The sequence below is a fragment of the Mobula birostris genome, chromosome 25, assembly GCF_030028105.1.
Source record: "Mobula birostris isolate sMobBir1 chromosome 25, sMobBir1.hap1, whole genome shotgun sequence".
NCBI lineage: Eukaryota > Metazoa > Chordata > Chondrichthyes > Myliobatiformes > Myliobatidae > Mobula > Mobula birostris.
The window spans coordinates 8310746-8336434 of record NC_092394.1 but is presented as its reverse complement, the minus strand read 5'-3'; the positions used below and the strand labels follow the sequence as shown (position 1 = coordinate 8336434).

General features: G+C 39.1%; 2 protein-coding genes across 5 annotated transcripts in view; one reads left to right on the top strand and one right to left on the bottom strand.

The window, feature by feature from the left end:
- LOC140187601 (SKA complex subunit 2-like) overlaps positions 1–1075 on the bottom strand; it is a 36793-nt gene extending 35718 nt beyond the window's left edge. Inside the window, exon 1 of the mRNA XM_072243086.1 lies at positions 1017–1075. Within this exon, the coding sequence (XP_072099187.1) occupies positions 1017–1049 (33 nt within the window). The 5' untranslated portion in view covers positions 1050–1075. The remainder of the gene's footprint in view (positions 1–1016) is intronic.
- On the top strand, positions 589–25543 carry prr11 (proline rich 11). 4 transcript variants are annotated; one of them, XM_072243083.1, is made up of 11 exons: positions 589–774; positions 3462–3615; positions 5620–5773; positions 10593–10724; positions 14675–14929; positions 16528–16626; positions 16717–16815; positions 17482–17588; positions 18536–18598; positions 20805–20898; positions 23446–25543. In XM_072243083.1, the coding sequence occupies exons 2-11, from the start codon at positions 3464–3466 to the stop codon at positions 23518–23520; spliced, it is 1230 nt and encodes a 409-aa protein (XP_072099184.1). In that variant the 5' UTR covers positions 589–774; positions 3462–3463; the 3' UTR covers positions 23521–25543. The 4 variants fall into 4 exon arrangements, with proteins under 4 accessions (XP_072099184.1, XP_072099185.1, XP_072099182.1 ...); XM_072243084.1 differs by lacking the exon at positions 589–774 and adding an exon at positions 1230–1420 and having other exon boundaries at positions 24755–25543; XM_072243081.1 differs by lacking the exon at positions 589–774 and adding an exon at positions 1231–1420.
- Positions 25544–25689: the final 146 nt, after the last annotated feature.

Sequence of the window (25689 nt, the reverse complement as noted above, 5' to 3'; positions counted from 1 at the left end):
ACCGGTGCAATGAAACATGCTGCAAACAAGCCGGTACACCATGCACCCACTACAATGTCCCATCCCCACGGGGGCGCGCACACACACACACACACACACACAGCTTCTCGTACTACTGGGAGGGGTGCCGGGGATTGCCGCCGTGAACAATCTGACGAGCGATACCGTAGCTCCCTGTCGCCCTTTGGTTTGCTAAGCGTGCACGGAACAAAAATACCAACACGGAGTTATTTTAAAGAAAGAAAACACACACACACACACGAGAAGAAGAAAAAAAAATAAAAGGTCGACCGATCCAGGCAGCCCGGACCCCGTTTGCGCGCGCAACCTAGCAGCTGGCTGTCAAGCGAGGAACAAGCGCCGGGTGGCGGTTAAGCGCCGAGCGGCCGGGGAGGGGGGGGGGTGCGCGCGCGCGGGGACGGGGGCGCGCACGGCACGACGTCGCCCAAACTGTCAAAAACCGTCCAAACCGTCACCCAATCGGCGGCTGCCGCTCTCCCCGGCGCGAGCGAGCGAGGGGGAGGGGGAGGGTTAGTTAAGGGGGGGGGTTGAAGATGGGAAAAAAAAGGGGAGGGGCACCCAAGACGAATGAAAACAGGCGCGACAACACCGGAATGCTTCGGCCCTCCCACGGGTTTACCCAGATGATCGCTCCTATCTTATAAACCCCCCCCCCACCCCCCGAACTCGGGATTCTGAGGCAATCCCCGGGGCGGGCGGGGGTGGGATGGGGGGGGGTGAAAAAAAAAGAACTCCAATTTGCTGCTACCACAAGTAAGAGATCTCAATCCCGCCATTTTTGCACCCAATTACCCGGATGCAAATCAGGATCGAGCTTTCATACAAATTAAACTTTTTGCCGAAAAAATACACCTATCGCGCGCGCGCGGAAATTTTTTAAAGTTTTTTCCCCGTGACCGCGAGGCCTTCATCTACCCATTGCAATGTTTTTCTTTTGATTAAAACTGGTTTCCAAATTTAAATAATTTTTTTTTGAATTTAAAAATCCCTCTTACCATCGCTGCCAGCTTGTTGACCGCGGTCTCCATATTGAATAGTTTACATTCCGAAGGCGAACCGATAAAGGCCTTTTAAGCAGATGTAACGTGGCTTATGATTGGACAGTTGCTGCATAAACTCTGTCTTCTTATTGGGAATAGCAGAAACGCCATTTCTGATTGGATTGCCTTTTTGATTTTGTTGTGTGCCGATAGGATGACGGGCTCATTTATACTGTCACTTCATTGGACAGTCATAATACGCTCTGCACGCTATTGGATCAGAAAGGAAATGTTGGATTGGCTGGAAGTAGCGTTCGGCTCTGGACCTTGTGTTTTCCTATTTGTTGAGTTAAGTCGAATGACGATAAGAAACTCGAGGCGGTTGGTCGAGAATAGTTTCTAAGCGCGGCTCATGAAAGGCAAGTGTCTATTGGGTAATGAATGAGCGTTTTAATTTTAAACTGCTGCCGCTGTCCATGTCATGTTAGTGAATTGATTTGTTTGAGGTGAGTATTGTGGAAGTCTGTACTCTGCTTTTTTTCCCCTATAGGTTCTAAGTTTGGAGACTGTTAATTATTCGTAGTGCTGTGTGTTGTCAATGCTAGAGATTCATAGTCCAAGCAGTAGTTTTCAGCATGAGAGGTACTCGCTGTAGTGGTAGTACAGTGTCAGATTAACGGTTCTTCTTGGGGAAGTGTCTGTATCTTTCCGTGACCTCGCCCCTCATTGTCTTCTATCCCTACAAGATCACTGGGATTTCTGCGTCCTCAAATTCTGCCAACATCTTTAATTTATTTTTGTTGTTAACTGCCTGGACCTGATCATTTCCTACTTTGCAGGAAGTGAGTAGGATATTAAAAGTTTTCAACTGACAAAGTGTAATTGTTTAAGTTTACCTTGTTTAAAAGCTTTTATATCCGGCAAGTAGATAAACCGTTCTCTTACAGCATGCTTAATTTTATGGACCATAAAGCAAACGAATTAACTACATACGACTAATTAGAGCTCAACTGGTTTACTGTGAAAAGTCTTAGCAACAACTTTAAGCATTGCTTAGCTAAAAAAAAAGCATGTAATTAAGTTGAGAAGGGGTGTTAAAAGGATTCCAAAGACAGGAGGGCAAAACAGATGGCTGAGGGGTAACTTTAGAGGTTAGTAAAATGATGAAAGCATAGGTAAAATGAATGGTTGCAGTCTTTTCTCCCCCTGGGTAGAGGAGTTTTGTACCAGAGGATTCATTCTTCTCCAGCCCTTATCTTTCCAACCCACCTACCTGGCTTGTCCTAGCTATCCTCTTTCCCCCTCCACCGCCTTTTTATTCTGGCATCTTTCCCCTTCCTTTTCAGTCCTGACGAAGGGTCTTGTTGCTGAACGTCAACTGTTTATTCATTTCTATAGATGCTGTCTGACCTGCTGAGTTCATCCAGTTGCTTTGGATATCCAGCATCTGCATACCTTCTTGTGTCTATAACATTAGAGAACTTGGTTTAAAGTGAGGGAGGAATAATTTAAAAGGGGCCCTTGCAGCAAGTTTTTGACCCACATAGTGTTGTGTATATGGAATAAGCTGCCAGAGGAAGTGTTAAGAGGTTGGGTGCAATTACAAAGTTTAAAAGTCATTTGGACAAATATATTGAACAGTGGTTTTTGATAGATTCCACATCATGGTCTTTGGGGGCTTTGCTATTGCTTGTATGGTGGGTGATGTGGAGTCGGATGATTTCTAATGGATCAAGGGGGAGGGTTGCTGCTTCTGTGTGGGGGGGCTTTGGGGTTCTACATTTTTCTGTCAATCTTTGGGTTTTTTTGTTTCATGGATATCTGAAGAGTAACAGTTTTAGGTGGTATACTGTCTACAGCCTCTGATATTAAGTGGCACCATTGGAAAGGTTTAGAGGAATATAAATTAAATTCAGCAAGTGGGACTGGTTCAGGTAGGCAACCTGGTAGCTGCAGATGAGCTGCACTGAACATTTTGTGTTGGTTAACTCTCCCTAAGATTTTGTTAGTGAGACAGCTGGGAGCAGTTTATATGTAGTGCGGAATCATATAAAAATAATCTCTAGTTATAGTTAATACTGTGCTTTGGGAATCTGTTTCCCACTTGGATGATTGGTAAATCTGCCTGTAGACATTGTTGGGACTATTGGCCACGGTGCTTTAAAGAAGGTACAGTATATTACAGGCATGATGCGCAACAGGAGAGTGGCAGGTTACAACCGCATACATCTGGTAACCTACTTCAGATCACCACCTTGAAGAGACAAGATGGATTGGTGCTGTGACAGAACTGAAACTATGACGCATGAGAAAAGTGATTTTTACAAAATTAAATTCTATACAAATTCTTGATCGACAACACGTGTTCAATTGACTGCTGTAGAGCCTTGAGAGGTTAGGGCAATGTTTTGAATTTGGTGTAAATGCAAGATCTATTGACATTATAAGTTTCTTCCACAGTTATGTTTAAACTGAACTGGCGTCGCAGAAAGCGGAAGATCATGAGAAAATGGCAAGCAATAGGAAGGGCACAGAGAAAAAATAAGCGAAACCTGCTAAGAAAGTACAAGGGAGATGTCTGCAAGCCAAAGCCAACCACTTGCCAAACAACCGAGTAAGTAACTCTTCAAAATGCCCATTTTTCAAATTGAGCCTGGATTACATGAAAGTATAGTGGAAGCCAGTTAATTGGGACACACTGGGACCAGTACATTTTGGTCCAATTAAGTGGCTGCCCATATTAGCTTAAGTTTCATGGAAATGGTTTATTAGAGAAAAGTATAAAAGGACAGTAACAAATTATGTATATAAATGAAATGCATACCAAATTAAACTTTACCAATTGTATTATAGTACTATAGAACTGTATTAGTTCCTAGTAACTATCGACAGAAGAATTAATCCAGTGTATGCAATGAACAAAATCAGTGCAGACTCCTAGTACAGTATTGAACTGCCTTCAAACAATGCTATCAACAATTGCATCTTGCAAATCTTCATTTTCATTGTAACATTCAAAATGATTGTCGATAGATGCCTTAATTCTTCATAGTTCCTAAGTTGTTGAAGTAGTGAAATCATTTCATTTTCACTCCCTGCTGTTTCTGGCATCTCCAAACCTGAATACTTAAAACCACCACTGTGTGCAAAACAGTTTGGAATTGTCTTGCTGCTTATTTCTCATGAAATGTCAGTGACCAAAAAAAAAACACTTTTTTAAAGCACAAACACACACAGATGCTAGTTAAAAACTGTTCACACAGTGCACACAACTGACGCTAGTTAGAATCTGTTCGGCAAGTCTCCTGCCCCAATTAAGTGACAGCGTCCCAATAAAGAAAGGGAATCCTGGCTATTTTCTTGATTTGTTCTTTAAGAATTGACCCAAATAAGAGGCTGTCCCAATTAACTGATGGCTCAATTTACTGGAATCCACCGTTTTACTGTAAATGAACACTATGTTCTGCATTGCTTCTGACACACCTAGTATCAAATACTGTTCGAAAAAGTTGCTAGGGTATGACAGACGCCCTTTATTTCAAACAGCTTTCTAAAAAAGCTTTTGCTGGTCTTTGTCCATCTATGAAGAAAATGAATCTGGGGTGTTAATAATGGAAAACAGATGGTAGCTGTATACAAGTATGCTGCATTTAATTAGGAAAGCCTACAGTTGGTTATCATTTATTAACAGGGTCACTGAACACAAAACGATGGAGCTTGTATTTCAGATACACGGGGTATTTGTTAGATTGCATCAGAAGTACAGTAGACAGTATTAGCCTCCTAATTTGAGTAAGAATTTATTTTATTTAGAGATACAGTGTGTGGGACAAGCCCTCGCAACTCGACAAGCTGCATCGCCCAGCATCCCACTGATTTAACGCTAGCCTAATCGCAGGATAATTTACAATGACCAATTAAGTGGTACCTCTTTGGACTGTGGGAGGAAAGCAGAGCACCCGGAGGAAACACATGCACACTCCTTACAAATGATGCTGGAATGGAACTCCAGCTTCAATATAACAGTGTCACGCTGACCGCTACGCTACCGTGGCACCCGATGGATGTTAATACATTGGAAACAGTTCAGAGAAGGCCACAAGAATGGCTAGGTTTCTTATAAACAATGAAATAAGATGTGACCTGGATCATATGATCACTCAGTGGCTGTGGAGAGGATGCTTCCTCCTGGGAGAATCTAGAAGTAAGGGTTTCAGTTCAAAAATAATCATTCCAGTTACGATGCATGCAATTTCCCCCCCCCCCCTCAGAGATCATGACTCTTTCCTTCAAACAACAGAATAAGCAGACTCAGATAAATGAGTAGCAAAGGAGTGAAAGGTTACCATTCTGTCCTGTTTCAGGCATCTTATTGCAGATGAATATTGCATTCTTATGTTGTATTGCTTCATTGTGTGTCTTGGACATCGCAAAGCTGTGAAAGATACACTATTCATTTGTCCCAATTTAATGGAATTATTTGGACTATACTGGATTTTGCATGACTTCCCTGCTATCATTTGATTTTTGTTACTTAACATTTGATGTTTGTTCCTCTCTTTGACTAACTTTTATGTGACATATAGTCCACTTACATTTATTTTTATTTTAAATCCAGGAAGGAGGACGTGGTCGCATCTAACAGCAATTCCTTCCTGCATGAATCAGTTCCTGTTGGGCTCATTCCTTTAGCAAATGTGAAGAATTTTTTGAATCCTCTTAAGACTGTGGTTTATTCCATGTATTCATGGTGGCTTAAGAACATTAGGCAGGTATAAGTTCAAATCAAATCTACTCCAATTCAAACTGTAGAAATACAGCTCTTTGCTAATTCATTGAATTGTCATTTTCAATTCTACAAATTTAATGTGTCCATTAAATCTCCATTTTGTAACTTTTTTTGCTATATATTGTATTTTGGTAAATAACATAAATTGAAATTTTAAGTGCCCTCTGGTATATTACGACATGGCTAATGTAAGTCCAACAATTGGTTGTTTGATTGTGGAGGGAGTGAAAGCATTTGAACCCACAGCATCACAATAATGTTCTTTATACAGGTTTGAGTGCACTGACTGGCTTGATTCAGACACTAATCAGCCTTGTATCTTGCTCACCCGCAACTAATAGCTAAAAATTGCCCTTATCTTCCAGCAACTCATCTTGTAGCCAAACAAGATGATCCAGGGTAAGAGTCCCTCCAAGGCTTTATGCTGATGCCATGTATTCTTCATCCACACCCTACCTCTTAACATTTACATCCACACCCAAACCTAACTGCCAGCACTTCATTGTTCCCACTAGTCATTTCATCTCAACCTAAACCTGTTCTCATTTGGCATAAATCGAAACTTTCCACCAGGACTTCTTGAGCTCTTAGTGAGTAGCATCAGAAATTTGCAACATTGGCCATTGAGGCTATTTTGTGTCATTCAAAAAAGAACTACCGAGTCCAATCCCACATTCTGCCACTAAGTCCATATCTCTGCAGGTTGTGACAAGCAATTCTTAAAGAATAGTGGTTCTACCTCTCTGACCCTTCATCTACATTTATTCTGCCTGAACCCATCTGGATGAGAAAATCATTTAAGGATCACTGTATTTTTTTTCCATAAAAATGTAGTTAAAACCTCTCTGAACATGACAAAAAAGATACGAGCACCTAATATGATCTCTGTACTGCTCAACAGTAACACTCTTGCTCTACACAAGTGGAGGATTCTTCAGTTCCCTAACAGATGACTTTTTTTAATATAATATCATTTAACTCTCAATGATTTTTGACAGAACTCAATGATAAACACTAAGGATATTCTGCCTGTGATTCTACAAGCTATGCTCTTGGAGCAGAGATGAAGAGGAATCACTTGAGCCAGAGCATGGCCAATCTGTGGAACTCATTGCCACAGATGGCTCTGGAGGCCAATGCATTGGGTATATTTAAAGTGGAGGTTGATAGGTTCTTGATTAGTAAGGACATCAAAGGTTACAGGGTGAATGCAGGAGAATAGTATTGCCACACTTCCAGTGCCAACATAGCATGCCCACAACTTAACTAGCCCTAATCCATCCACCTTTGGAATGTGGGAGGAAACCCACATGGGGAGAATGTAGAGACTTCTTGCAAACAGTGGCACGAGCTGAACCCCGATTAGTGATTGCTGGCGCTATAAAACGACTGCATTAAGTGCTATGCTACTGTGCTGCCCAACTGGCTGAAAAAACTTCCTCGTCTTTCCTCTAATCCTTCTGTAAAATGCTCAAAAGCAGTGCACCCTGATCTTTTTCCTTTTTTTTAATTTTATTTTTATTTGGATAAGGAATTCACAAATATCATGTACTTTTTTCACACACATAACCTTTTCCATTTTTTTATATGTATAAAACTACAATTATTTATACATTCTTAAGTACACATTGAGATGATATAAAAGGAAAATAAACATTTAAATAGATAATTATGTGCTGTGGTAAATCTAACCTATTAGGCTAAGTAATGGAATTAGTTGTTAAGAAAAATGGTAATAATAGTTTCCACACAACCCTTCTGGACCATTTCCACTGGTCCAAAATGTTGTATATAAGCCTATGTATCAACCATTGTAGGTGTTTATATCCTAATTTGTTCATGCTTGCTCCTGCCCACAGACATAATTATCCAATCCCTATGTATTTATTTACTTAATTTTTTCATTTTTTTTATCCCTTTCCCAAATCTTTCCCTTTACTTGTGTTAATTCTCTATTTTCCAAAAGAAAACAAAAAAAAAACACAAACATATAGACTAGGGGGGCTTACGTTAGCAATATTACTGTGTTGATGAGAAGAGCAGTATAAATCATTAGGAGAGTCATCTAAAGTCTGCTCGCATTGGGGTTATATATTCAATCCATTTATTCCAGATTTGATAAAATTTTTCTTTTTGAGTTCTCAGGGAGTAAGTCAACTTTTCCATTTTAAATATTTCCAAGATAATTTCGTACCAATCTTCTAATGTAGGTGGTATTGGATTTAGCCATTTTCTAGTGATTGATTTCTTACTTGCCGCTAAGAGGGCCTGCAGCAACTTTATATCTTCCTTCTGTTCAAGAAACAATACATGCCCCAAATAGAGCGTCTCAAAGTTCAGAGGTATCTGGGACCTAAGTACCTTAACTAATGTTCTATGAATACCTTCCCAAAATAGACTTAATTTAGGGCAATCCCAAAAAATATGAAAATGATTTGCCTCCTTGGAGCCGCACCTTCTCCAACACATCACATTTGTATCTTTATATTTTTCCTGATATGGGGTCTTGAAGTATCTTATAATGTTTTTCCAACAATGTTCTCTCCAAGTCAAAGAATTAGTCGAGGACCATTGAAAGCTGCAGATTTTCCCCCAAGCCTCCTCTGAAAGTACCAACCCCGCTTCTTTCTCCCACTTCTCTTTAATATACAGTGTATTTACATTTTTAGCATGGGAGAGTGCATTATATCATCGAGAAACTGATTTACTAGGTATTGAACTGCAAGCCGAATTCAGAATCTTGAAAAATTCTAATTCTACTGTTGATAGGTCTGTATATCTACAGCTCTGGTTAACATAGTTTCGTACTTGAAGGTACCTAAGAAAGTCATTATGTTCTAGGCCATGTTTGTCCTGCAGGATTTGGAAACTTTGTAATACTCTTTTATCTATAAATGAGAGGTAGGTTGTAAGACCTTTCTTTATCCATAGCTCAAATCTTTTATCTCCTCTGTTGGGAAGGAATTCGGTATCATATGCACACCATCTAAAGAGTTTTAACATGTTATTAATTCCACATGAATTAACCACCTTCTGCCATACTTTTAATGTAAGATTTATCCAAGCGTTTTTAAATTTTTCCAACTGGGCCATCAATCCTTTGTCAGCTATTGAGGCCTGAAGAGGAAAGCTGTCAACTAATCCAAATTCTATTTCCTTCCATCTAGCCTTATATTCCCTATTACACCAATATAACAGAGGGGTTATCTGTGAGACAAAAAAATAATTTCTCAGGCAAGGAAGAACCATACCTCCTCCTTCCTTCCCTAACTGTGAGGTGTTATATCGAATTCTAGGTTTCTTTCCTTGCCAAATGAAGCGGGAAATCCATTTGTCCCATTCCCTGAATTGATTATCATCCACCTCCACCGGTAAAGTACGGAAAAGATACAATAACCGAGGAAGAATATTCATTTTTATAGTATTTATCCTTGAATTTAAACTTAATAAGGGGATAAGATGCCATCTATGCATATCTGCTTTTACCTCTGAGATTAATGGCCCATAATTTACCTGTGACAGTGTTGAAAGATCCTTCGGCAGGGTTATTCCTAAATATTTTAATGATTTAGCTTCCCACTTAAGATCATATGTATCCTGCAACTTTTTGGATGGTGTATAATTTAGGGACATAACCTGCGTTTTCTTTACATTTATTTTATAACCTGATATTTTCCCAAAGTCATCCAACAGTGTAAACAATCCTATAAATGATTTTTCTGGTTCACTCAGATAGACCAAAACATCATCTGCGAATATCTTTTTCCATTCTACCATAGGAAATGGTTTGACCCCTGACTTAATCCAGGCCTTTTATAAAACGTCAATTATCTCTCCTGTTTTCAGAAAGAAAATACCCCTAGCTTATCTAGGCCTTCCTCAGAGCTAAAATATCACAATTCTGGCAACACCTTTGTAAATCTACTCTACACCTTCTCTGATGAAGTTGCCTCTTTTTCTATAATGTGACCAGAACTTTTTTTATGAATTCAAAATGGTGTCCAAATAGTGTTGCACGCTGTTTTATTTATTCTAACATACCCTTCCTGCTCTTGGGTTCTATGCTGTGGCTACTAAAGGAAAATAAGGTGACTAACATTGATATCTTCTTAGGATCTGTGGATATATGCTGCCAGGTTTCTGCTACCACCCCTCCCCCTTTTTTTATGGAGGTTGTTTGTGATTCTACACAATATCAAAAGCACAACTGTAATGTGTTTGTATTTTTGCTTTCCTCTGCACAAAGAGGCATGTTTGTGTTTTTTTTTTCCTCTCCACTTTTGAGAGGCATAATGTCACTGCAATGTGAAGTATTGATCCAAAATTGTCGCATCAAAACTTTTAATTACAGAAATCTACCACACAAAAATTTTGGGATGAAAAACATTTGTTACAACTTTTGTTAAATCAAAAAAATGACCCGGTAAAACGGGTCTCATAATTTTTAGTCTCTAATTTATGAATTTTATACTTGAGGGGTTGCTAGAACCTGCCACTAAGTCAATTTTAAAACCAATTTCCTACTTTCTGTTGGCTTCTCTCCTTTCTTGCCCTACCACGAGGAACCTTGTAACAAGTCCTGCTAAAATCTATCAAAACATATGAAATTTGTCTATTATTATCTTCCATGTAACTTCATTACCCAACTATTACTTTTAAATGAGCCTGGTCAGTACTATCTGAAGTAGAACTTTTTTGATCCAAGCTTATCTGCATGTGACCTTTGGCAGATGAGGCAGAGGGATAGAATTAGGAAATGACAGTCAGATCTATATTTTGATTAATTTCCTTTGCATTCACAGGGATTCGAATTCATCAAAGATACTCTATATCCTTCTCGTGTTTACCTGCGGGAGCTGAATGCACTTCGGCAACATATTGAGTCACTTGAGATCAAACTAACACGAATGCAAGAAATCTTTGAGCACCATCAGGTTATCATTCTCTTGCTAGTATTATATCCATTAGGATTCCTCTGAAAGAAAAACTTTGAAAGTGCTATTAAAATTTCTATAGTTTTAATAAATTATTTGTACTAAATTATTTGATGTAAACATTGCGAGCTATAAGATTAGTATTCCCCTTAAACTAATTGCTCCTTACTGGTAAAGTGAAAGAAGAGAGAATAATTTTAATGAAACAATGTCAATATCTATGGAAAGAAAAACTGTTGTAACATTTTTGGTCGAAGATCCTTCATCAGAGGGAGAGGAAACTAGTTTTAAGTTGCACAGTGGAGGGTGAGATGGCTAGGACAAGAAAAGGCTTCTAGCTCCACAGGAGGGATTACCAAGGTGATGAGTTGTTAACAAAGCCATTTGGTCAATATGTTATTGATAAGTGGACAACATGGTAGCAAAGCAGCTAATTACACTGCCAATGATCACTGATCAGAGGGTCAGTTCCTGCCGCTGCTTGTAAGGGGTTTGTACGTTCTCCCTGTACCCTCGTGGATTTTCTCAGGTGCTCCACTTTCTTCCCACATTCCAATGATGTCAAACATCAGAGGTGCGGAGGGACTTGGGAATCCTCGTGCAAGATGCCCAGAAGATTAATTCACAGGTTGAGTCTGTGGTAAGGAAGGAAAATGCGATGTTGGCATTTATTTCAAGGGGAATAGAATATAAAAACAAGGAGATAATGCTGAAGCTTTAAAAGACAGTAGTTAGTCTGCGTTTGGAGAATTCTTAACAGTTTGGGGCCCCTTATCTCAGAAAGGATGTGTTGTCATTGGAGTGAGTCCAGAGTAGGTTCACAAGGATGATTCTAGAAATGAAGAGGTTAACATATGAGGAGCGTTTTGCAGCTTTGGGCCTGTACTCACTGGAATTTAGAAGAATGCAGGGGGATCTCACTGGAAACTACCAAATGTTAAAAGGACTATATAAGGTGGATGTGGACAGGATATTTCTTCTGGTGGGGGGGTGTCCAAAACTAGAGGCACAGCCTCAAAACTGGGAGATGACCTTTTAGAACAGAAGTAAGGAGAAACTTTTTTTAGCCAAAGAGTGGTGAATCTGTGGAATGCACTGCCATAGACTGGGATGGAGGCCAAGTTTGTGGTATATTCAAAGTGGAAGTTGATATATTCCTGATTGGTCTGGGCGTCAAAGGATATGGTGAGAAGGTCGGTGTTTGGGGTTGAATGGGATGTGGGGTCAGCCATGAGGGAATGATGGAGCAGACTCAATAGGCCGAATGGCCTAATTCTGCTCTTCTGGACATACAGGTTAGGGTTAGTAAATTGTGGACATGCTATGTTGGTGCTAGAAGCCTGGTGAGCTTAGGATTGCCCAGAACAATCCTTGCTGATTTGATTTGACACGACAACACATTTCACTGTATGCTTCGATGTACATGTGACAAATAAAGCTCATGTTAATTCCAAAAAAAAAGGTAAACTAAGCTAATATTGCAGAGCGGTAACCTGCAACTGAACCATCCAGTTCTGATACAAAAAGAGGAAATGTCATTTGCAATTGTTGAATTTGATATTAAACGTGGAGGATGGAAGAAAATGTACTGTTTCTTGAGCCTCTTTAGAGTAATACAAGAAAGCCACAGGCAGGCTAGATTAGGAGATGGGTGGGGAATGAAAGCAATGAGCAACCAGCCTTTTGGATTGAACATGAGCCTTTCACAAAGCAGTCACCTCGTCTGTGATCAGTGATTTAGCTAAAAACTCTTGGAGCCGGGATTGCATTGGGGAAAACTGCAATTAGTGTATATTGCTACCTCATCTGAAAGGGTTATCTGCTGTCCTGTATGGTGGGAAGGGAAGAGGTAAAAGGGAGTGTGGTGCCTCTACAGCTGCATGGGAAAGTGGTGAGAAGGGGAGTGCTTCGTAGACAAATTAGATTACGTGGTCTCAAAGGGAATGGTCCCTTCTGAAATGAGTGGGAAGTGCAAGATATTTCTGGTGCTAGAATCCCATTGAAAGTACCAGACATTGACCTGTTGTATGTAGATGTTGGTGGAATGGAAATTGAGAAACCGGGAAATGTTTCCTACTTCTGCCAGTACGTGGAGTGAGAGTGATGATGCAGAAAACAAGTCAAGGACTCTGTCCATCAAGGTAGAAGAGAAGTGGGCAGTTCAAGATGAAAAATTGCGTCTTTGCAATGATTTGATTAAATATAATTTTATCTCAAAATAGCCAAGTCAGTGTTTATTTAAGGAAATAAAAGTTGCTGTGATTAAAATTCCATGGTTCATTAAGTCCACAGTTTGCCTTGGTTGGGCAATAATGTGAACATTTTTAAGTGTTTTCTAGAAATGTTCTGGGAATTTAGGTTAATGCTTCATTCTGAATGGGAGCAACATTTGTGTATTTCTTCAGGGAAAAATAGAAATTAAGCCTAGTTAATTTTTACTGACCTAAATTTAGGTTCAGACCTCTGCTGGGAATTTAAAATGTATGAATTTGCTAATTAATAGCAGATAATAAAAGCCAGCCAATGGTGGGAACTTTAATTTTCCATGCAAAAGCAGCTGATATTTGTTCTTGGGTTGTATTTGTATAAATAGACTTAAAGATTGCTCGAATTATTATTTAATAAATCTTGTTCTGGAGAAAGCAATGAAAGGAATTAATTCCCTGCCAAAAAAGAAATTTGAAAGAATTCTACTGCATTAAAAATTTGAAAAAGTGCAAGGTTAGAATCTGACATGTGATCCGGGAGATGTGCATCTCAAGACTCATTCATTCTTTACCAGTGATTTCTTGAATGACCCGCCACCTAGTGGAATTAATGCAGGCTTTGTGTGAGCTGAAACTGCGCAGTGAGGTTGCATCCTTTATTCAGCAGCACATGATAAATAACAGCATGAATCCTTGGCCTTTAGTAAATCATCTGTTTTATTTGTTCATAAGTGTAAGATAAAGTCTCCATAAGAAGACTGCATGAGGTTTTGGGTGTCAGGGCTCCAAGGAAACGGTGCGAAAGGATGCTATCAGCAACTAGCAACTTTTTTTTTTGACTGATTTTTAAATCTGAATATTTGAAGGTGAAAATTAAATTGTGTTGGAGAGATGAATCCCAAATTGGACAGAGTTGTTGGCTGTGACTAAATTTGCTCAAATTCCATCCTATGGATACACTTGAACCAATTTCATTTGGTATTAGCTTTAGATAAATCTTTTATGAGAAATGATGTTAATTTGTGTGGGATGTGGGTGGCATAAGCAAAGCAAACATTTATTCCTAATATTTATAGGGAAAAGTGCTAATGGTAGCTTGACCTGCTGCATTTCTTGTGATGGCGACTCTCCCATGGCTCTTCAGTAAGGAATTCTGGGATCTTGATCCATTGACATGGAAAGAATTTATTGCAGGCATTGGTAGTTCCGTGTACAACATTCTCTTGCCATCATACATGATGGTTTGAGTTCAGGAATATGTAAATTGTAGCCGCTACAGTAGCATAGCACTTGGCATAACACCAGTGATCAGAAAAGCGGGATTCAATTCTCACTACTGTCAGTAAGGATATTCTTCCAGTGGCACCATGGGTTTCCTCTGGATATTCTGGTTTCCTGCCACATTCCACTGACACATACATTAGAGTTGTAGCTATGCTATGTATTTGCGAGGAGCATGGTGACATTGATGAGCTGCCCCCAGCATGATACTCGGGCTGTGTTAGTCATTGACACAAACAGAGCATTTGACTGTATGTTTTGATGTATCTGTGACAAAGCTAATCTCTCTAATGGATGAATTTATTGAATCACATGGCACAGCATGTTCTTTTGTACTTCTGTATTAATGTGAGCACTAATTGCTAGTTTGAAATGTCTTAAACATAAGATTCTGCAGATGCTGGACAAAATGTTGCTTTAATTGCTGTCTGCTGTTTCTGAATTCTGCTTTGTAATTTGTAGGACCCTAATACTGCAAAAGCAGCTGAAGTATGTTGCTGCCGAAAGCATGCAGATTCTGTACCAGGACTTAATAAAATTCCAGTATGGCCAGTGCAGCCAATTGTCAGTCGTGCTCTGCTGAAGTTATCAGATGAGGCTCTTCCTCTTCTTCCTCCTCCTCCTCCTCCTCCCCCACCTCCACTACCTCCAGCTTTCCTGCTTGCAGAGAAACCTCTGCAGATTAAACGGAAAAGCAGAACTGAAAATCCTCAGCAGGTAAGTGTGCACTGACCTGTTCAGTTTTAAAGTTAATTAAGCTATGTGAACATTTTGAAAGGAAAGCATTTTTATAATTAGGGTAGCATCTGAATGTATTTTGTTTGCAGTGGCACAGTCATTCCACTAGTAGAGCTGCTGTCTCACAGTTTAACTGTGAGTCCTGGGTTTGACTCTGACCTCCGCTGCTGTCTGCGTAATGTTTCTGCGTGGGGTCTATCCGAGTGCTTCGGTTTTTTCACACAGCCCAAAAAACCAAGTTGATAAGTAAATTGGCCACTGAAAACTGCTGCTGGTGTGTGGTGAGTGGTAGTATTCGGGGAGAGTTGATAGTAATGTGAGGAGAGTAATTTAAAACATGGGATTAGTGTAAATGACTTGATGGTCAGTATAGACTCAGTGGGCCGAATGGCCTACTTGCATACCGCATGACAGTATTCCTAACATTTTGAAACAATTCCACAGTATTAGTAAATTTACTAAATGCATAATCATTTGTTGACTCCAAGTGAAATATTGAATTTTAGGAACATGATGCACTTGCACAAGTTTTTCAGGATCTTGACTGAAATTGTGTATGTAGTATGATGAAGCAGATGAGATAAAATCCCTACCTACAGTGAGTGAAGTTTCTATAATTGACACTCCAGTGTTCACTAGTGAGTCTGATCCCCTTTCGGTCTTCAGTTTCATAAATGAAAAGGTGAACCCCAAATGAAATACTGTGTTTGGGATGAGTTCCAATCTATCTATAAATTATCCCTTGCTGTAATTAGAAGAACATTACCTGGCAGTGTTCACCCAGTTTCAAACATATTCTGTTCCCAATCAAAGTTTGATCAAATTCAATTATAATCGTGAGTGAACAAGAGAAATGAGAAAAATGGGAGAAATTGGCCATGTATTTTTGTAACAATTCTGTGCAGCAGTGTTTATTAATAAGTAAAGTAAGAGAGAGGAGTCAGCATTTGGAATATTGTGAAACCAAATGGGAGCTGAGACAAACTGTAGTTTTTGTTGTTTTCTGCAGCTGCAGCGCTAGTGTAGGTGGTTTTTAAAGGGAGGCTTATACTTAAATCCTGACGAAAGGTCTCGGCCCGAAACGTCGACTGTACCTCTTCCTAGAGATGCTGCGTTCACCGGCAACTTTTATGTGTGTTGCTTATATTTAAGGAACAGCTCCTTGCCCTCTGCCATAAGATTTCTCAATGGTGCATTAATACTACCTCAATATTTTCTCTCTTTTTGCACTACTTTTTCATATTATCGTAAATCAAAGAAATATTTCTGTGTATTGCACGGTACTGCTGCCGCAAAACAACAAATTTCGTGTTGTGTATGTCAATAACAATAAACCTGATTCTGATATTTTTTTTACTCACTTCAACTTGTTGGATATATTCCAATCGGGATACTATTGTTCTCCCTGACTATTAATAAACAATAAATTTTTTGCTTGCGTACTGTCCAAAACCACCTAACAAACTAACAAATGTCTAATTTTTCAAAGCTTCGTTTGCAGAGGTATTTCTTTGGGGTGTACTCATTAGAATCTTTTCTAAATATTGTTACTGCATTTGCAATCTTTGTTCATTCAGACAATCCATGAGGAGATTCGTAAGTCACTATCCATAACTACGAAAGATTTGCTTCAAGTAAAGCTGAAGAGCACTGCAGACAGATTTGAAGTAACGAAGGTCAGTCAGTGTTGGTCATATCAAGCTAGTGGTTGGTTTATCATTATAATTTGTTGTAGGGTTGATCTTGTGATTTTCCCCCCCCCCCAGTTGGATAACAAGAAGAAGGACGGACCTCCATTTGTTACAGTAAAAGATCTGCTTCATGTGAAGCTGAGAAAGACTCAGAACAATGTAGAAAAGACGAAGGTGAGCATAATTCTAATAAGATTTTCTTAAATTGTCAATCTAACACCCAAATGTACTGGTTCGTTACTCTGTATAATTATTCTTGTAGTTCAGGGGTCCCCAACCTCTCTTATGCCATGGATCCCTGCCTTTAACCTAGGGGTCTGTGGACCCCAGGTTGGAAACCCCTTTTGTAGATGCACTACTTGTTTCAAACCAGCACACTTTTGAGCTTAAATAATTTTTAAATCCACACGTGAACAAGTGCTATTCAGATTTATCTCTGGTAATCATGTTTTGAAAATAGCAATGTTTACCTGATTGTCACCAGGAAATCCAATAGTGAAGTTTCCCAAAAGAGCAGTGAGAATGTGGATCTTGCTGAATGGTAAGTGCTTCAAGAGACTAAGAGGAGTCAGGTGAAGCAATTAGAGGGTTGTGCTGACAGATTTATGCAAAGACTGACAGAAGAGGCTCAAGTGGGATGTGCCTGCTGACATTGAGTTGGCTTAAATATCTTGCTTTTGTATTTATTTCTAACAGGAACTCAGGATTTTTTTTAATATACTTGCACTTAGAGTATATAGCTTTACTAACTGTGAATACACCAGGAGACAAAGTTGAGCAAAGATTTTTAAGCCTTTTCTTTTTGTCTGAAGCACTATGAGTCACGTACTTTGTTTGCAGATGGATACACCAGGAAAGAAAAGGTCTCCTTTGGTCACACTCTCTGATCTACAAGGCTTTAATTTTCAGGGAAATGCTAATCAACTACAGAAACCAACAAAAATGATGTAAGTCAGACATCCTTCCAGACAACACTCGGTGCCTGAATGTTTTGCAGAGAAATTTTTATTGTATGTAGCAGTTTAATAAAACCTTCTATCTAAATCACTGACAAACAATGTGAAAAGTAGCAATCCCAATACAGACTCCTGAGGACACCACGAGTCACTGGCAGCCAACCAGAAAAGGCCCCATTTATTCCCACTCTCTGTCTCCTACCCGTTAGCCTTTCCTCTGTTCATCCAGTATATTTCCTGTAACACCATGGGATTTTATCTTGTTAAGCAGCTTCATGTGAGACACCTCGTCAAATGCCTTCTGAAAATTTAAGTAAATGACATCCACTTAAGTGGGTGAGGAAAAGCATCTTAAACTTGAATTATAATCTGTAACTTCAAATGTCAATATTCTTGATATAGTTAAGGAAACAGTTGAAAGTAAATGCATTCAAGGACCCAGGACTTAAATGTTTTACAAACATTCAAAGTCTGGTCATTGTTGTAATGTTGGAACTTTATTGACGCTGGGATCCTGAAAAAGAACAAGGTGATAGTGACTATCTAATCTGTTTTGGTAAAGTTGCTTAAGAGATGGATGGCAAGCCTGATACCAGTACCAATTCCTTCTTTTTCATTCAATGGAGATCACAGATGGAGTAGCGTTTGTTGCATTCAAAAGACCACATGTTGAATTGCAACTTTGTCTCAGACAATTCTTTCTAGCCCTTTATTAGCTAATCAGAAATATTCTCAAAAATGCATATCACTTCAAGTTTTGAAGATGTCAGTAGATCTGAATAGAACACCATAGGTCTTGAAAGCCTTTCTAAAGGATGAAGGAGTTTAACCTAACCTTTCACTTTGTTTAAACTGTTTCAATGTTTAAAGTAAATAAGGCACATTTAAACAAACTGCAGTGCAAATCTTGATTTTTTTTTTTTACATTTTTATTTAAGGATCACTCCACATCGACCTGTTTTGGATCTTCGGCAGCGTCTAAAGAAAGTAAATATAGAAAGGTAATAGCTTGTGTTTAAACATTAATCCTTAAGTTGCATTGGTAATGTTATGAAGTTATATTAATCATGTGCACGTGACAAAATGTGCTGAGATTTGGCCTGGAGATTAACATTGCCTCTACTTTGTGAGAAGTTTGTGTAGATTTGGCATGTCATCAAAGCTTTAACAAATTTCTATAGATGCACAGTGGAAAATATCCTAACTGGTATAGAAACACCAATACCCAACAATGGAAAAGACTACAGAAAGTGGTGGATTTAGACAGAGGTGGCTCAGTCTATCACAAGCAAAGGTTTGCCACCATTGAGCACATTTACATGAAACACTGCCTCAAGAAAGCAGCATTTATCCTCCAAGACCCCCATGTGCTCTCTTGTAACTGCTACCATCAGGCAGGAGGTACAGGAGCCTTAGGTCCCACACCACACTACAGCCATCCTGAAGTCACGTAGATAACTTCATTCACCTCAACTCGGAACTGATTCTACAGTCTATCGACTCACTTTCGAAGACTCTTTACAACTCATACTCTCTTTGCACATTGGTTGTTTGTCAGTCTATTTCTGAATATTTTTTGTAAATCCTATTGTATTAATCTTCATGTAAGTGCCGGTATGAAAATAATTCTCAAGGTAGTGTATGGCATGCGATATGCATGCCTCCTTAAAGAATAAACTCAAGAATCACGTTCCCAGCTCTCATGGTTTTTCTTCAAATCAATTTAATGTTTTGAAGTTACAAAACATTGTGAATTTTACTTTGAATTTTGATGTGACTACAGGTGTAAGACAAAGGATATATATTGGTGGCAAGTAACTTCTCTCCCAACTTCCCAGCTCTTTCCACCATCTGCAGGGCAGAAGTCAATAATTCACCACTTGCCATTGTGCAACAGTTCGGTGAGGATAGACATAGCCCATGATCCATTATTCTGTTTTGAGTTCTAGATAGCAATGGTCAGTTGGTTCTTGCATCCTCAACATTTCTTTCTCTTTTGTTATCTTCAGTATATCTCGCTCAAAGAATAGTGCTTTCTTTATAGATACAATTCCATAACTACCTGTGATTCTTCCAGTCATTCTTGGAAATGCACTTTGTCAACCTGCAAGGCTACTGGTAAACATCAGAATGAAATCTAGCCCTGCTTATCTTCCTAAATTCCACACATACTTTATAACTGAAGAATGGCATTGGGTGGGGGCGTGGGGTGCTCAATATGTCTGTTATGAGGACAAACTTGATTTTTTTTCTCATTCTTTCACCAAACAATCTGTAGCCCTCTTTCCACTCAGCCTTGAATCTAACAAAGGTGATGGAGGTGGGGGGGGGGGGGCAACATTAGGTCTATTTGTCTCACATACATTGAAATGCTTTGTTTTGCGCCAGTGACCAACACTGGGTTGTGCTGGAGACAGCCTGCGAGTATTGCCATGCCTCTAGTGCCAACATAGCATATCCAAAACTTACTAACCCTACCTGACCCATAATGTCTTTGGAGTGCAGGACGAAACCAACGTGGTCACTGGGAGAACATACAAACTCCTTACAGACAGCAGCAAGAATTGAATCCTGATCGATTTTTACAGCTGGCATTATAAGGTGTTGCGCTAACCAATACATACCATGCTGCCCACAGTATCCCTATGCGTGTTTGGATCCTTGTACATTGTTCCCAGCTGAATACAAGAAACATTTGGAGCAGGCCATCAGGTTCTTTAAGACTATCCTGCCATTTAATATCATGATGGTCTCAATCTGAAACGGTGACAGTCCATTTCCTTGCAAAGATGCTGCCGGACCCACAGTTCCTCAGTCCCATGACGCTGACCTACCTATCAAGCCACCTTCGTATCCAGTATGTCTGAAGGAGATTTTGCATTCTTTAATTTCATCCTTAAACACATTTTTGTGCTACTTGCTGCTCCTCCCAAATATCATTGAAGTCCAACTCCAGTTTGTTAGCAGATGAAAATTAGAGACTGAATGTGATTTAAATAATTGATACCCACATTTTTCCAGTTGAAAAACAACTTCTGAACAAGATACTGTACATCATTTTTCAAAGAATTAAAATTACTCTTCAGGACTATGGAGTACTTGTAATCTTGTTGTGTAAAATTATATACCTTGCTAATGAAGAATAGATGCTTGTGTATTTTGAGTTGAATGCTATGATCACTCACCCTAAAAGGTGTTTGATTTTAGGAGCCCGGGTGGAACACCTCTGCACAAGGAAAACAAAGATACTGCGACGGGATTGACGCCAGTTATGACCCAAGCACTAAGACGCAAATTTGAGGTAAATTAGCTGGTTGCTTTAATGCTCTTCATCCATCATTTTGTCAATGTGACATCTAATAAATGGTGTCCTCAAAATATCCAAACTGTTTCCTTTTATGACTGTCTTCAGGGCATTGACCCTTTGCTGAAATGTGGTCTGTGCTTGCCCGCTGATGATTGCTAATAGTCTCCAGTTGCCAGGATTTGCTCATAGTCACCACCTGTCAGGAAATCCCCATCAAAGCACCCACATCCATTCCACACTAAATGGTCACTTTTAGATACAGGGGTGTATGTTCCTGGTCTTCTGTTGCTGTAGCACATCCACTTCAAGGTTTGATGTGTTGTGCATTCAGAGATGCTCTTCTGCACACCATTGCTGTAGTGCATAGTTATTTTTGAGTTACTGTCGTCTTCCTGTCAGCTTAAACCAGTCTGGTTATTAGCTGACCTCTCTCATTAACAAGGAGTTTTTGCCCACAGAACTGGCACTCGCTGGATTTTTTTTGTTTTGGATTTTGCACCATTCTCTGTAAACTCTAGAGACTTGTGTGTGAAAATCCCAGATCAGTTTTGGAGATACTCAAACCACCCTGTCTGGCACCAACAATCAATCCACAGTCAAAGTCACTTCAGATCATATTTCTTCTCCATTCTGATGTTTGGTCTGAACAACAACTGAATCTCTTGACAATGTCTGCATGTTTTTATACATTGAGTTACTGCCATATGATTGGATGATTAGATATTTGCATTAATGAGCAAGTGTATCAGATAATGGCCACTGAGTATATGCCCTTTTGATTAATAACCAGCTTATCCAACTTGTATACAAAAAGGTTAAAGACTAACTCAGCAGTCTGGGTTTAACTCTAGTGTGTGCATCATCTGTGCTTATCCTAAATTTGCTGTTTTTCTTTGAACATAAGCAAGTTTAAGCGAATTGTATCTCCTTGCTCACAGTTTGTTTCAAAGGTACACTTGGCACTTCCTGCACTACTCTTGGGCAGATTCTTGACTGTACTCTTTACAAACTTCTGCATGGCTTGTGGGAGTCAGAATAGGGTTTATCATCACTGATATTTTGTAAAGTTTATGGTGGAAAAAGCCTTTGCACTAGGGCAGTTCCACTCTCGGTTTCAAAAATCTTGGTCCAATGGTACGAAAAGTTGTCACGACTGGAGACTTCCTCAGCTGTGGTGGATAGCCATGATGTCTTCTGTGCCTTGTCGTGCCCTTTGCTTTCCATGAAGCGTTGTAGCACCGCCTTCTTGGCTGTTGGATCTTGTAGTTGATCTCACCCACCTGGTCCACTGGAACTGGCTTCACTTGCTGAAGTAGGCATATCCCTTTCTCACTGGGGATGGAGGTTCCCGGCTTTCCTCACCTGGTTTAGCCTGCCTGTCAAAGCAGTGTACTGGGGTGTCGCCACTGTTGCATGCAAACAGCTACATGGAGCCGCAGGTGAGAGCTGGAGACCAAAGGTGGATGAGATGCCCCTGAACGGAGTATGGCAACCCTGCCACCAGAGGTGCTCCCCCTCTCCGGACACCCCATGCACCCCGCAATAAAAAGAATAATTTATTGTTGATCCTGACACAATGCTGCACCCGTGAGCATCTAGTCATCCTGATGAGAGAGTAGAGAGCTGCCACTGGATTTCTGAATGGTCCATGAACACTAGCTCATTTTTGCGCTATTTATTTTGTAAGTTAGTGATAATATTCATTTAAAAACTGTCTCAAAGTTTAATTTCTTGCAATTTTCATTTATTTTATATCACATTGGGAAGTATATTTGTAATGCAGCACAAGTACTCGTTTATGCAGAAAAAGAAACTTGTACTTTTAGCTTCTGCAAAGTAACATGTATTTAAACCACAAATTTCCAAACCCCAATTGTATTCCTAATTAAAAAGGAAACCATGCAATTTTAGTCAGTTTGGTTACTTGCCCTGTGGAGAAAATGGAAAATTCTCTGATTGGTCTCCAACTTGTTCTGTTTCCACCACTGAGTTTCTTCAGACATTTTTCTCAGGTATTGCCTGCCAAAAAATCGTAATGTTACAGAAGATTTCATGTTTAAAAACTAAAACTGTAATAGAACATTTTTAAACCATAATTCGGTGCTTAATTACTTGCCTCCCCTGACATGAATTCATGCAAAATTACTGTTTCTTGCAATGAGGGAAGCACATATGGGACATGGAGGGTTGTTATGGAAACTCTGACTACTGAAACCTTTGTGAATATACCCCTCTTGCTTGTTAAAGATGAACTCTTAACCTCTCAATCCACCCCACAGTGGCCCTTCCTTGCACTTTGTCTACCTGCTGCAGGGCACTACAACACTCCATTATGCATTCTGTCAGTGCTTCTCCCTGTTCTACCTCAATGAGCTTGTTTTGAATGAACTTTACAGGTGGCTTTCAGAACTATTTTTTCTGCTGAATCGCAGTACATGTGACAATAATAAATGAATAACAATAACTATTCAATGTTTTTGTTCAATCAACACTCGGGAGTGAGAAATCATTTCAATTAACACACTTTAGGTTCTGTTTCAGATGGCTCATCCGAAAAGTCCTCCTGGTGGCTGCTCCTCTTCAAACACCAGCTTTGATGAGCAAAGTGCTTGCTAACTTTTTACTTATCAAATTATGAAGCATGTAAATTCTTTGTTTTCTGTGTATGAAAATGTATATTTAACAATGTTGAGATGAATGGATTCCACCTGTGCCTTGTCAATTATGAAGCACGTAAAGGTTTCACTTTCTGTATATATATATAAATGTGTATTTTATGTTGTAGATCAAATGGATTCTAGCCTGTGAAAATCATTATTTCCAGTTGGTCACCTGGCCACCTGTGGTGTATGTCCTGGATCTCCAGTTGTTAACTGATGACATGGTGTGCACTACTCCAGAGTGCAAGCTGGGACAGGACCTGTTTATTCTCTAAAGCAACAGCCAAATGACTTAATTGTCCTCTTCAGGGAGGGAGATAACTCTTTTTGGACTCAACCTATGTTTATACAGTTGCCATAAATTTCATGGTCTACGCCATCTTCATAGTTTCGCATTGACTTTCTAAAATTCAGATTTTAGGAGTATAACTAATAATTAAGTGTTAATTTATTCACTGTTAGTTTTAATTCTAATTCCCCTGCATCTTTTAAAATATAGGGTCCCAAAGGAAATGATATTATTTAGGGGTGATTTAAAACCAAAAACAATGATTCCGAGAGCAACTTCACTTCTAGCCTTTCAGCTACAGCCTTTCTCCGTGAAATCAGATATATCCTTGCGATTGAGGGTGTTTGATATTAATGATCCAGAGTTATGGAACCTGTCTCATACAAAGTTAGTAGCAATTATAAACAACACAACCAAAGCAACATCTTTAAGCCACAGAACTTTGCAGCATTGCCAATTTTGTACACTTAAACTGGGAGGGTGTTAAAATGAGCACCTTTTGGTAATTAGTGGGGATAAAGTAATCAGATCTTGGATTTTCATTAATGCTAGATGTGTGCAAACAATAACAAAGTGAGAAGATGATAATTTTATATTTTCATTTGGAAATGTGTTGTTGCACATGTGAGCTCAATTTCACATTTTAACTCAACTTCAGATGTCCAGGGTGCATTTTTACACTTGCCACATGGAAGTGTAGTGCAAAAAACCTCTATTTTGCTAATGAAAGCAAACATACTCCAAGTATTCAGTATCAGAAGCTGGAAAATTCAATGTTAAAAAGTTTAGTTACTTCTTCCACTCAGTTTCTGCATTGATGGATTTCCCTATTAGCTTGCTCCTGTTTTTATGTAATTCTTTGTGGCTGTCAGTAAGTGAGATGATTTATTGTATTCCGCAGTAATGATTATTCACAAGCTTCAGTAAGAAGGATCCAAAAAGTGCATCGGTTACTTATAATTGGAGATGAACGACCATTTAATGAAGTTGCCACCAAAATGAATTTGAGAAAAGCTATTGGACTGCAATAACATCCAGACATTTCAGTTGTATCCAAGTGCTGTGTGCATCTTGTTCACTTTGTGGGAACTACACAATTGACAAGACTGAGAGAACCAATAAATCAAAAAGCTTTGCTATTTATCTATTTTGTAATTTGTAGAAAAAGGAATTGTCTCAAATGCTGTTGATAATGGAGAATTTGTAATTTCCTATTTCTCACTCCTCATTGAGATTTAACTGCAGTGAAGGAAAAAAAGCCAGCTAGCTTTGTTAAAAATACTTCATCATACAGTGAAAACAGTTGTTGAATGTCAGATTTCTGCTCACACTGTACCATTCTGTCAGTGGCTGAGAGCAGCCCTGTGCAACTTAGATATGGAAGTAATAGTGTATGATATACATCCCAGCCAGAAATCAATTTCCAAATTGAAGCAAAATACTATAGAATTTTAATGTATATAATACAGCATTTTGGACATGATTGTCTTGAATATCTGTTACAAAAGTGGTGCTTAAAATTTCTTCATTTAAAGGTTACACATTTTTATGTAGCTTGTACAAAGAAAAAAAAAAACAAATACATCAAGCCAGTACTGAACATTGCACTATTCCCAGTGGGTGGAATGTCAATTTTAAATGTTTTAAAATCTATATAGACTGCTTTTTATCATTTATCTATGTAATAAAATTGGGCCTTCAGCCGATATTCCAGTGTATGGTATGCTTTGTTTCTGTGTATATTGAATAAAATGTACACTATCATTCGTTTCTCAGTCAGATGCTGAGATAAATTACTGATGTCCTGACCAAAGAAAAATGCAATAATGAATGCTA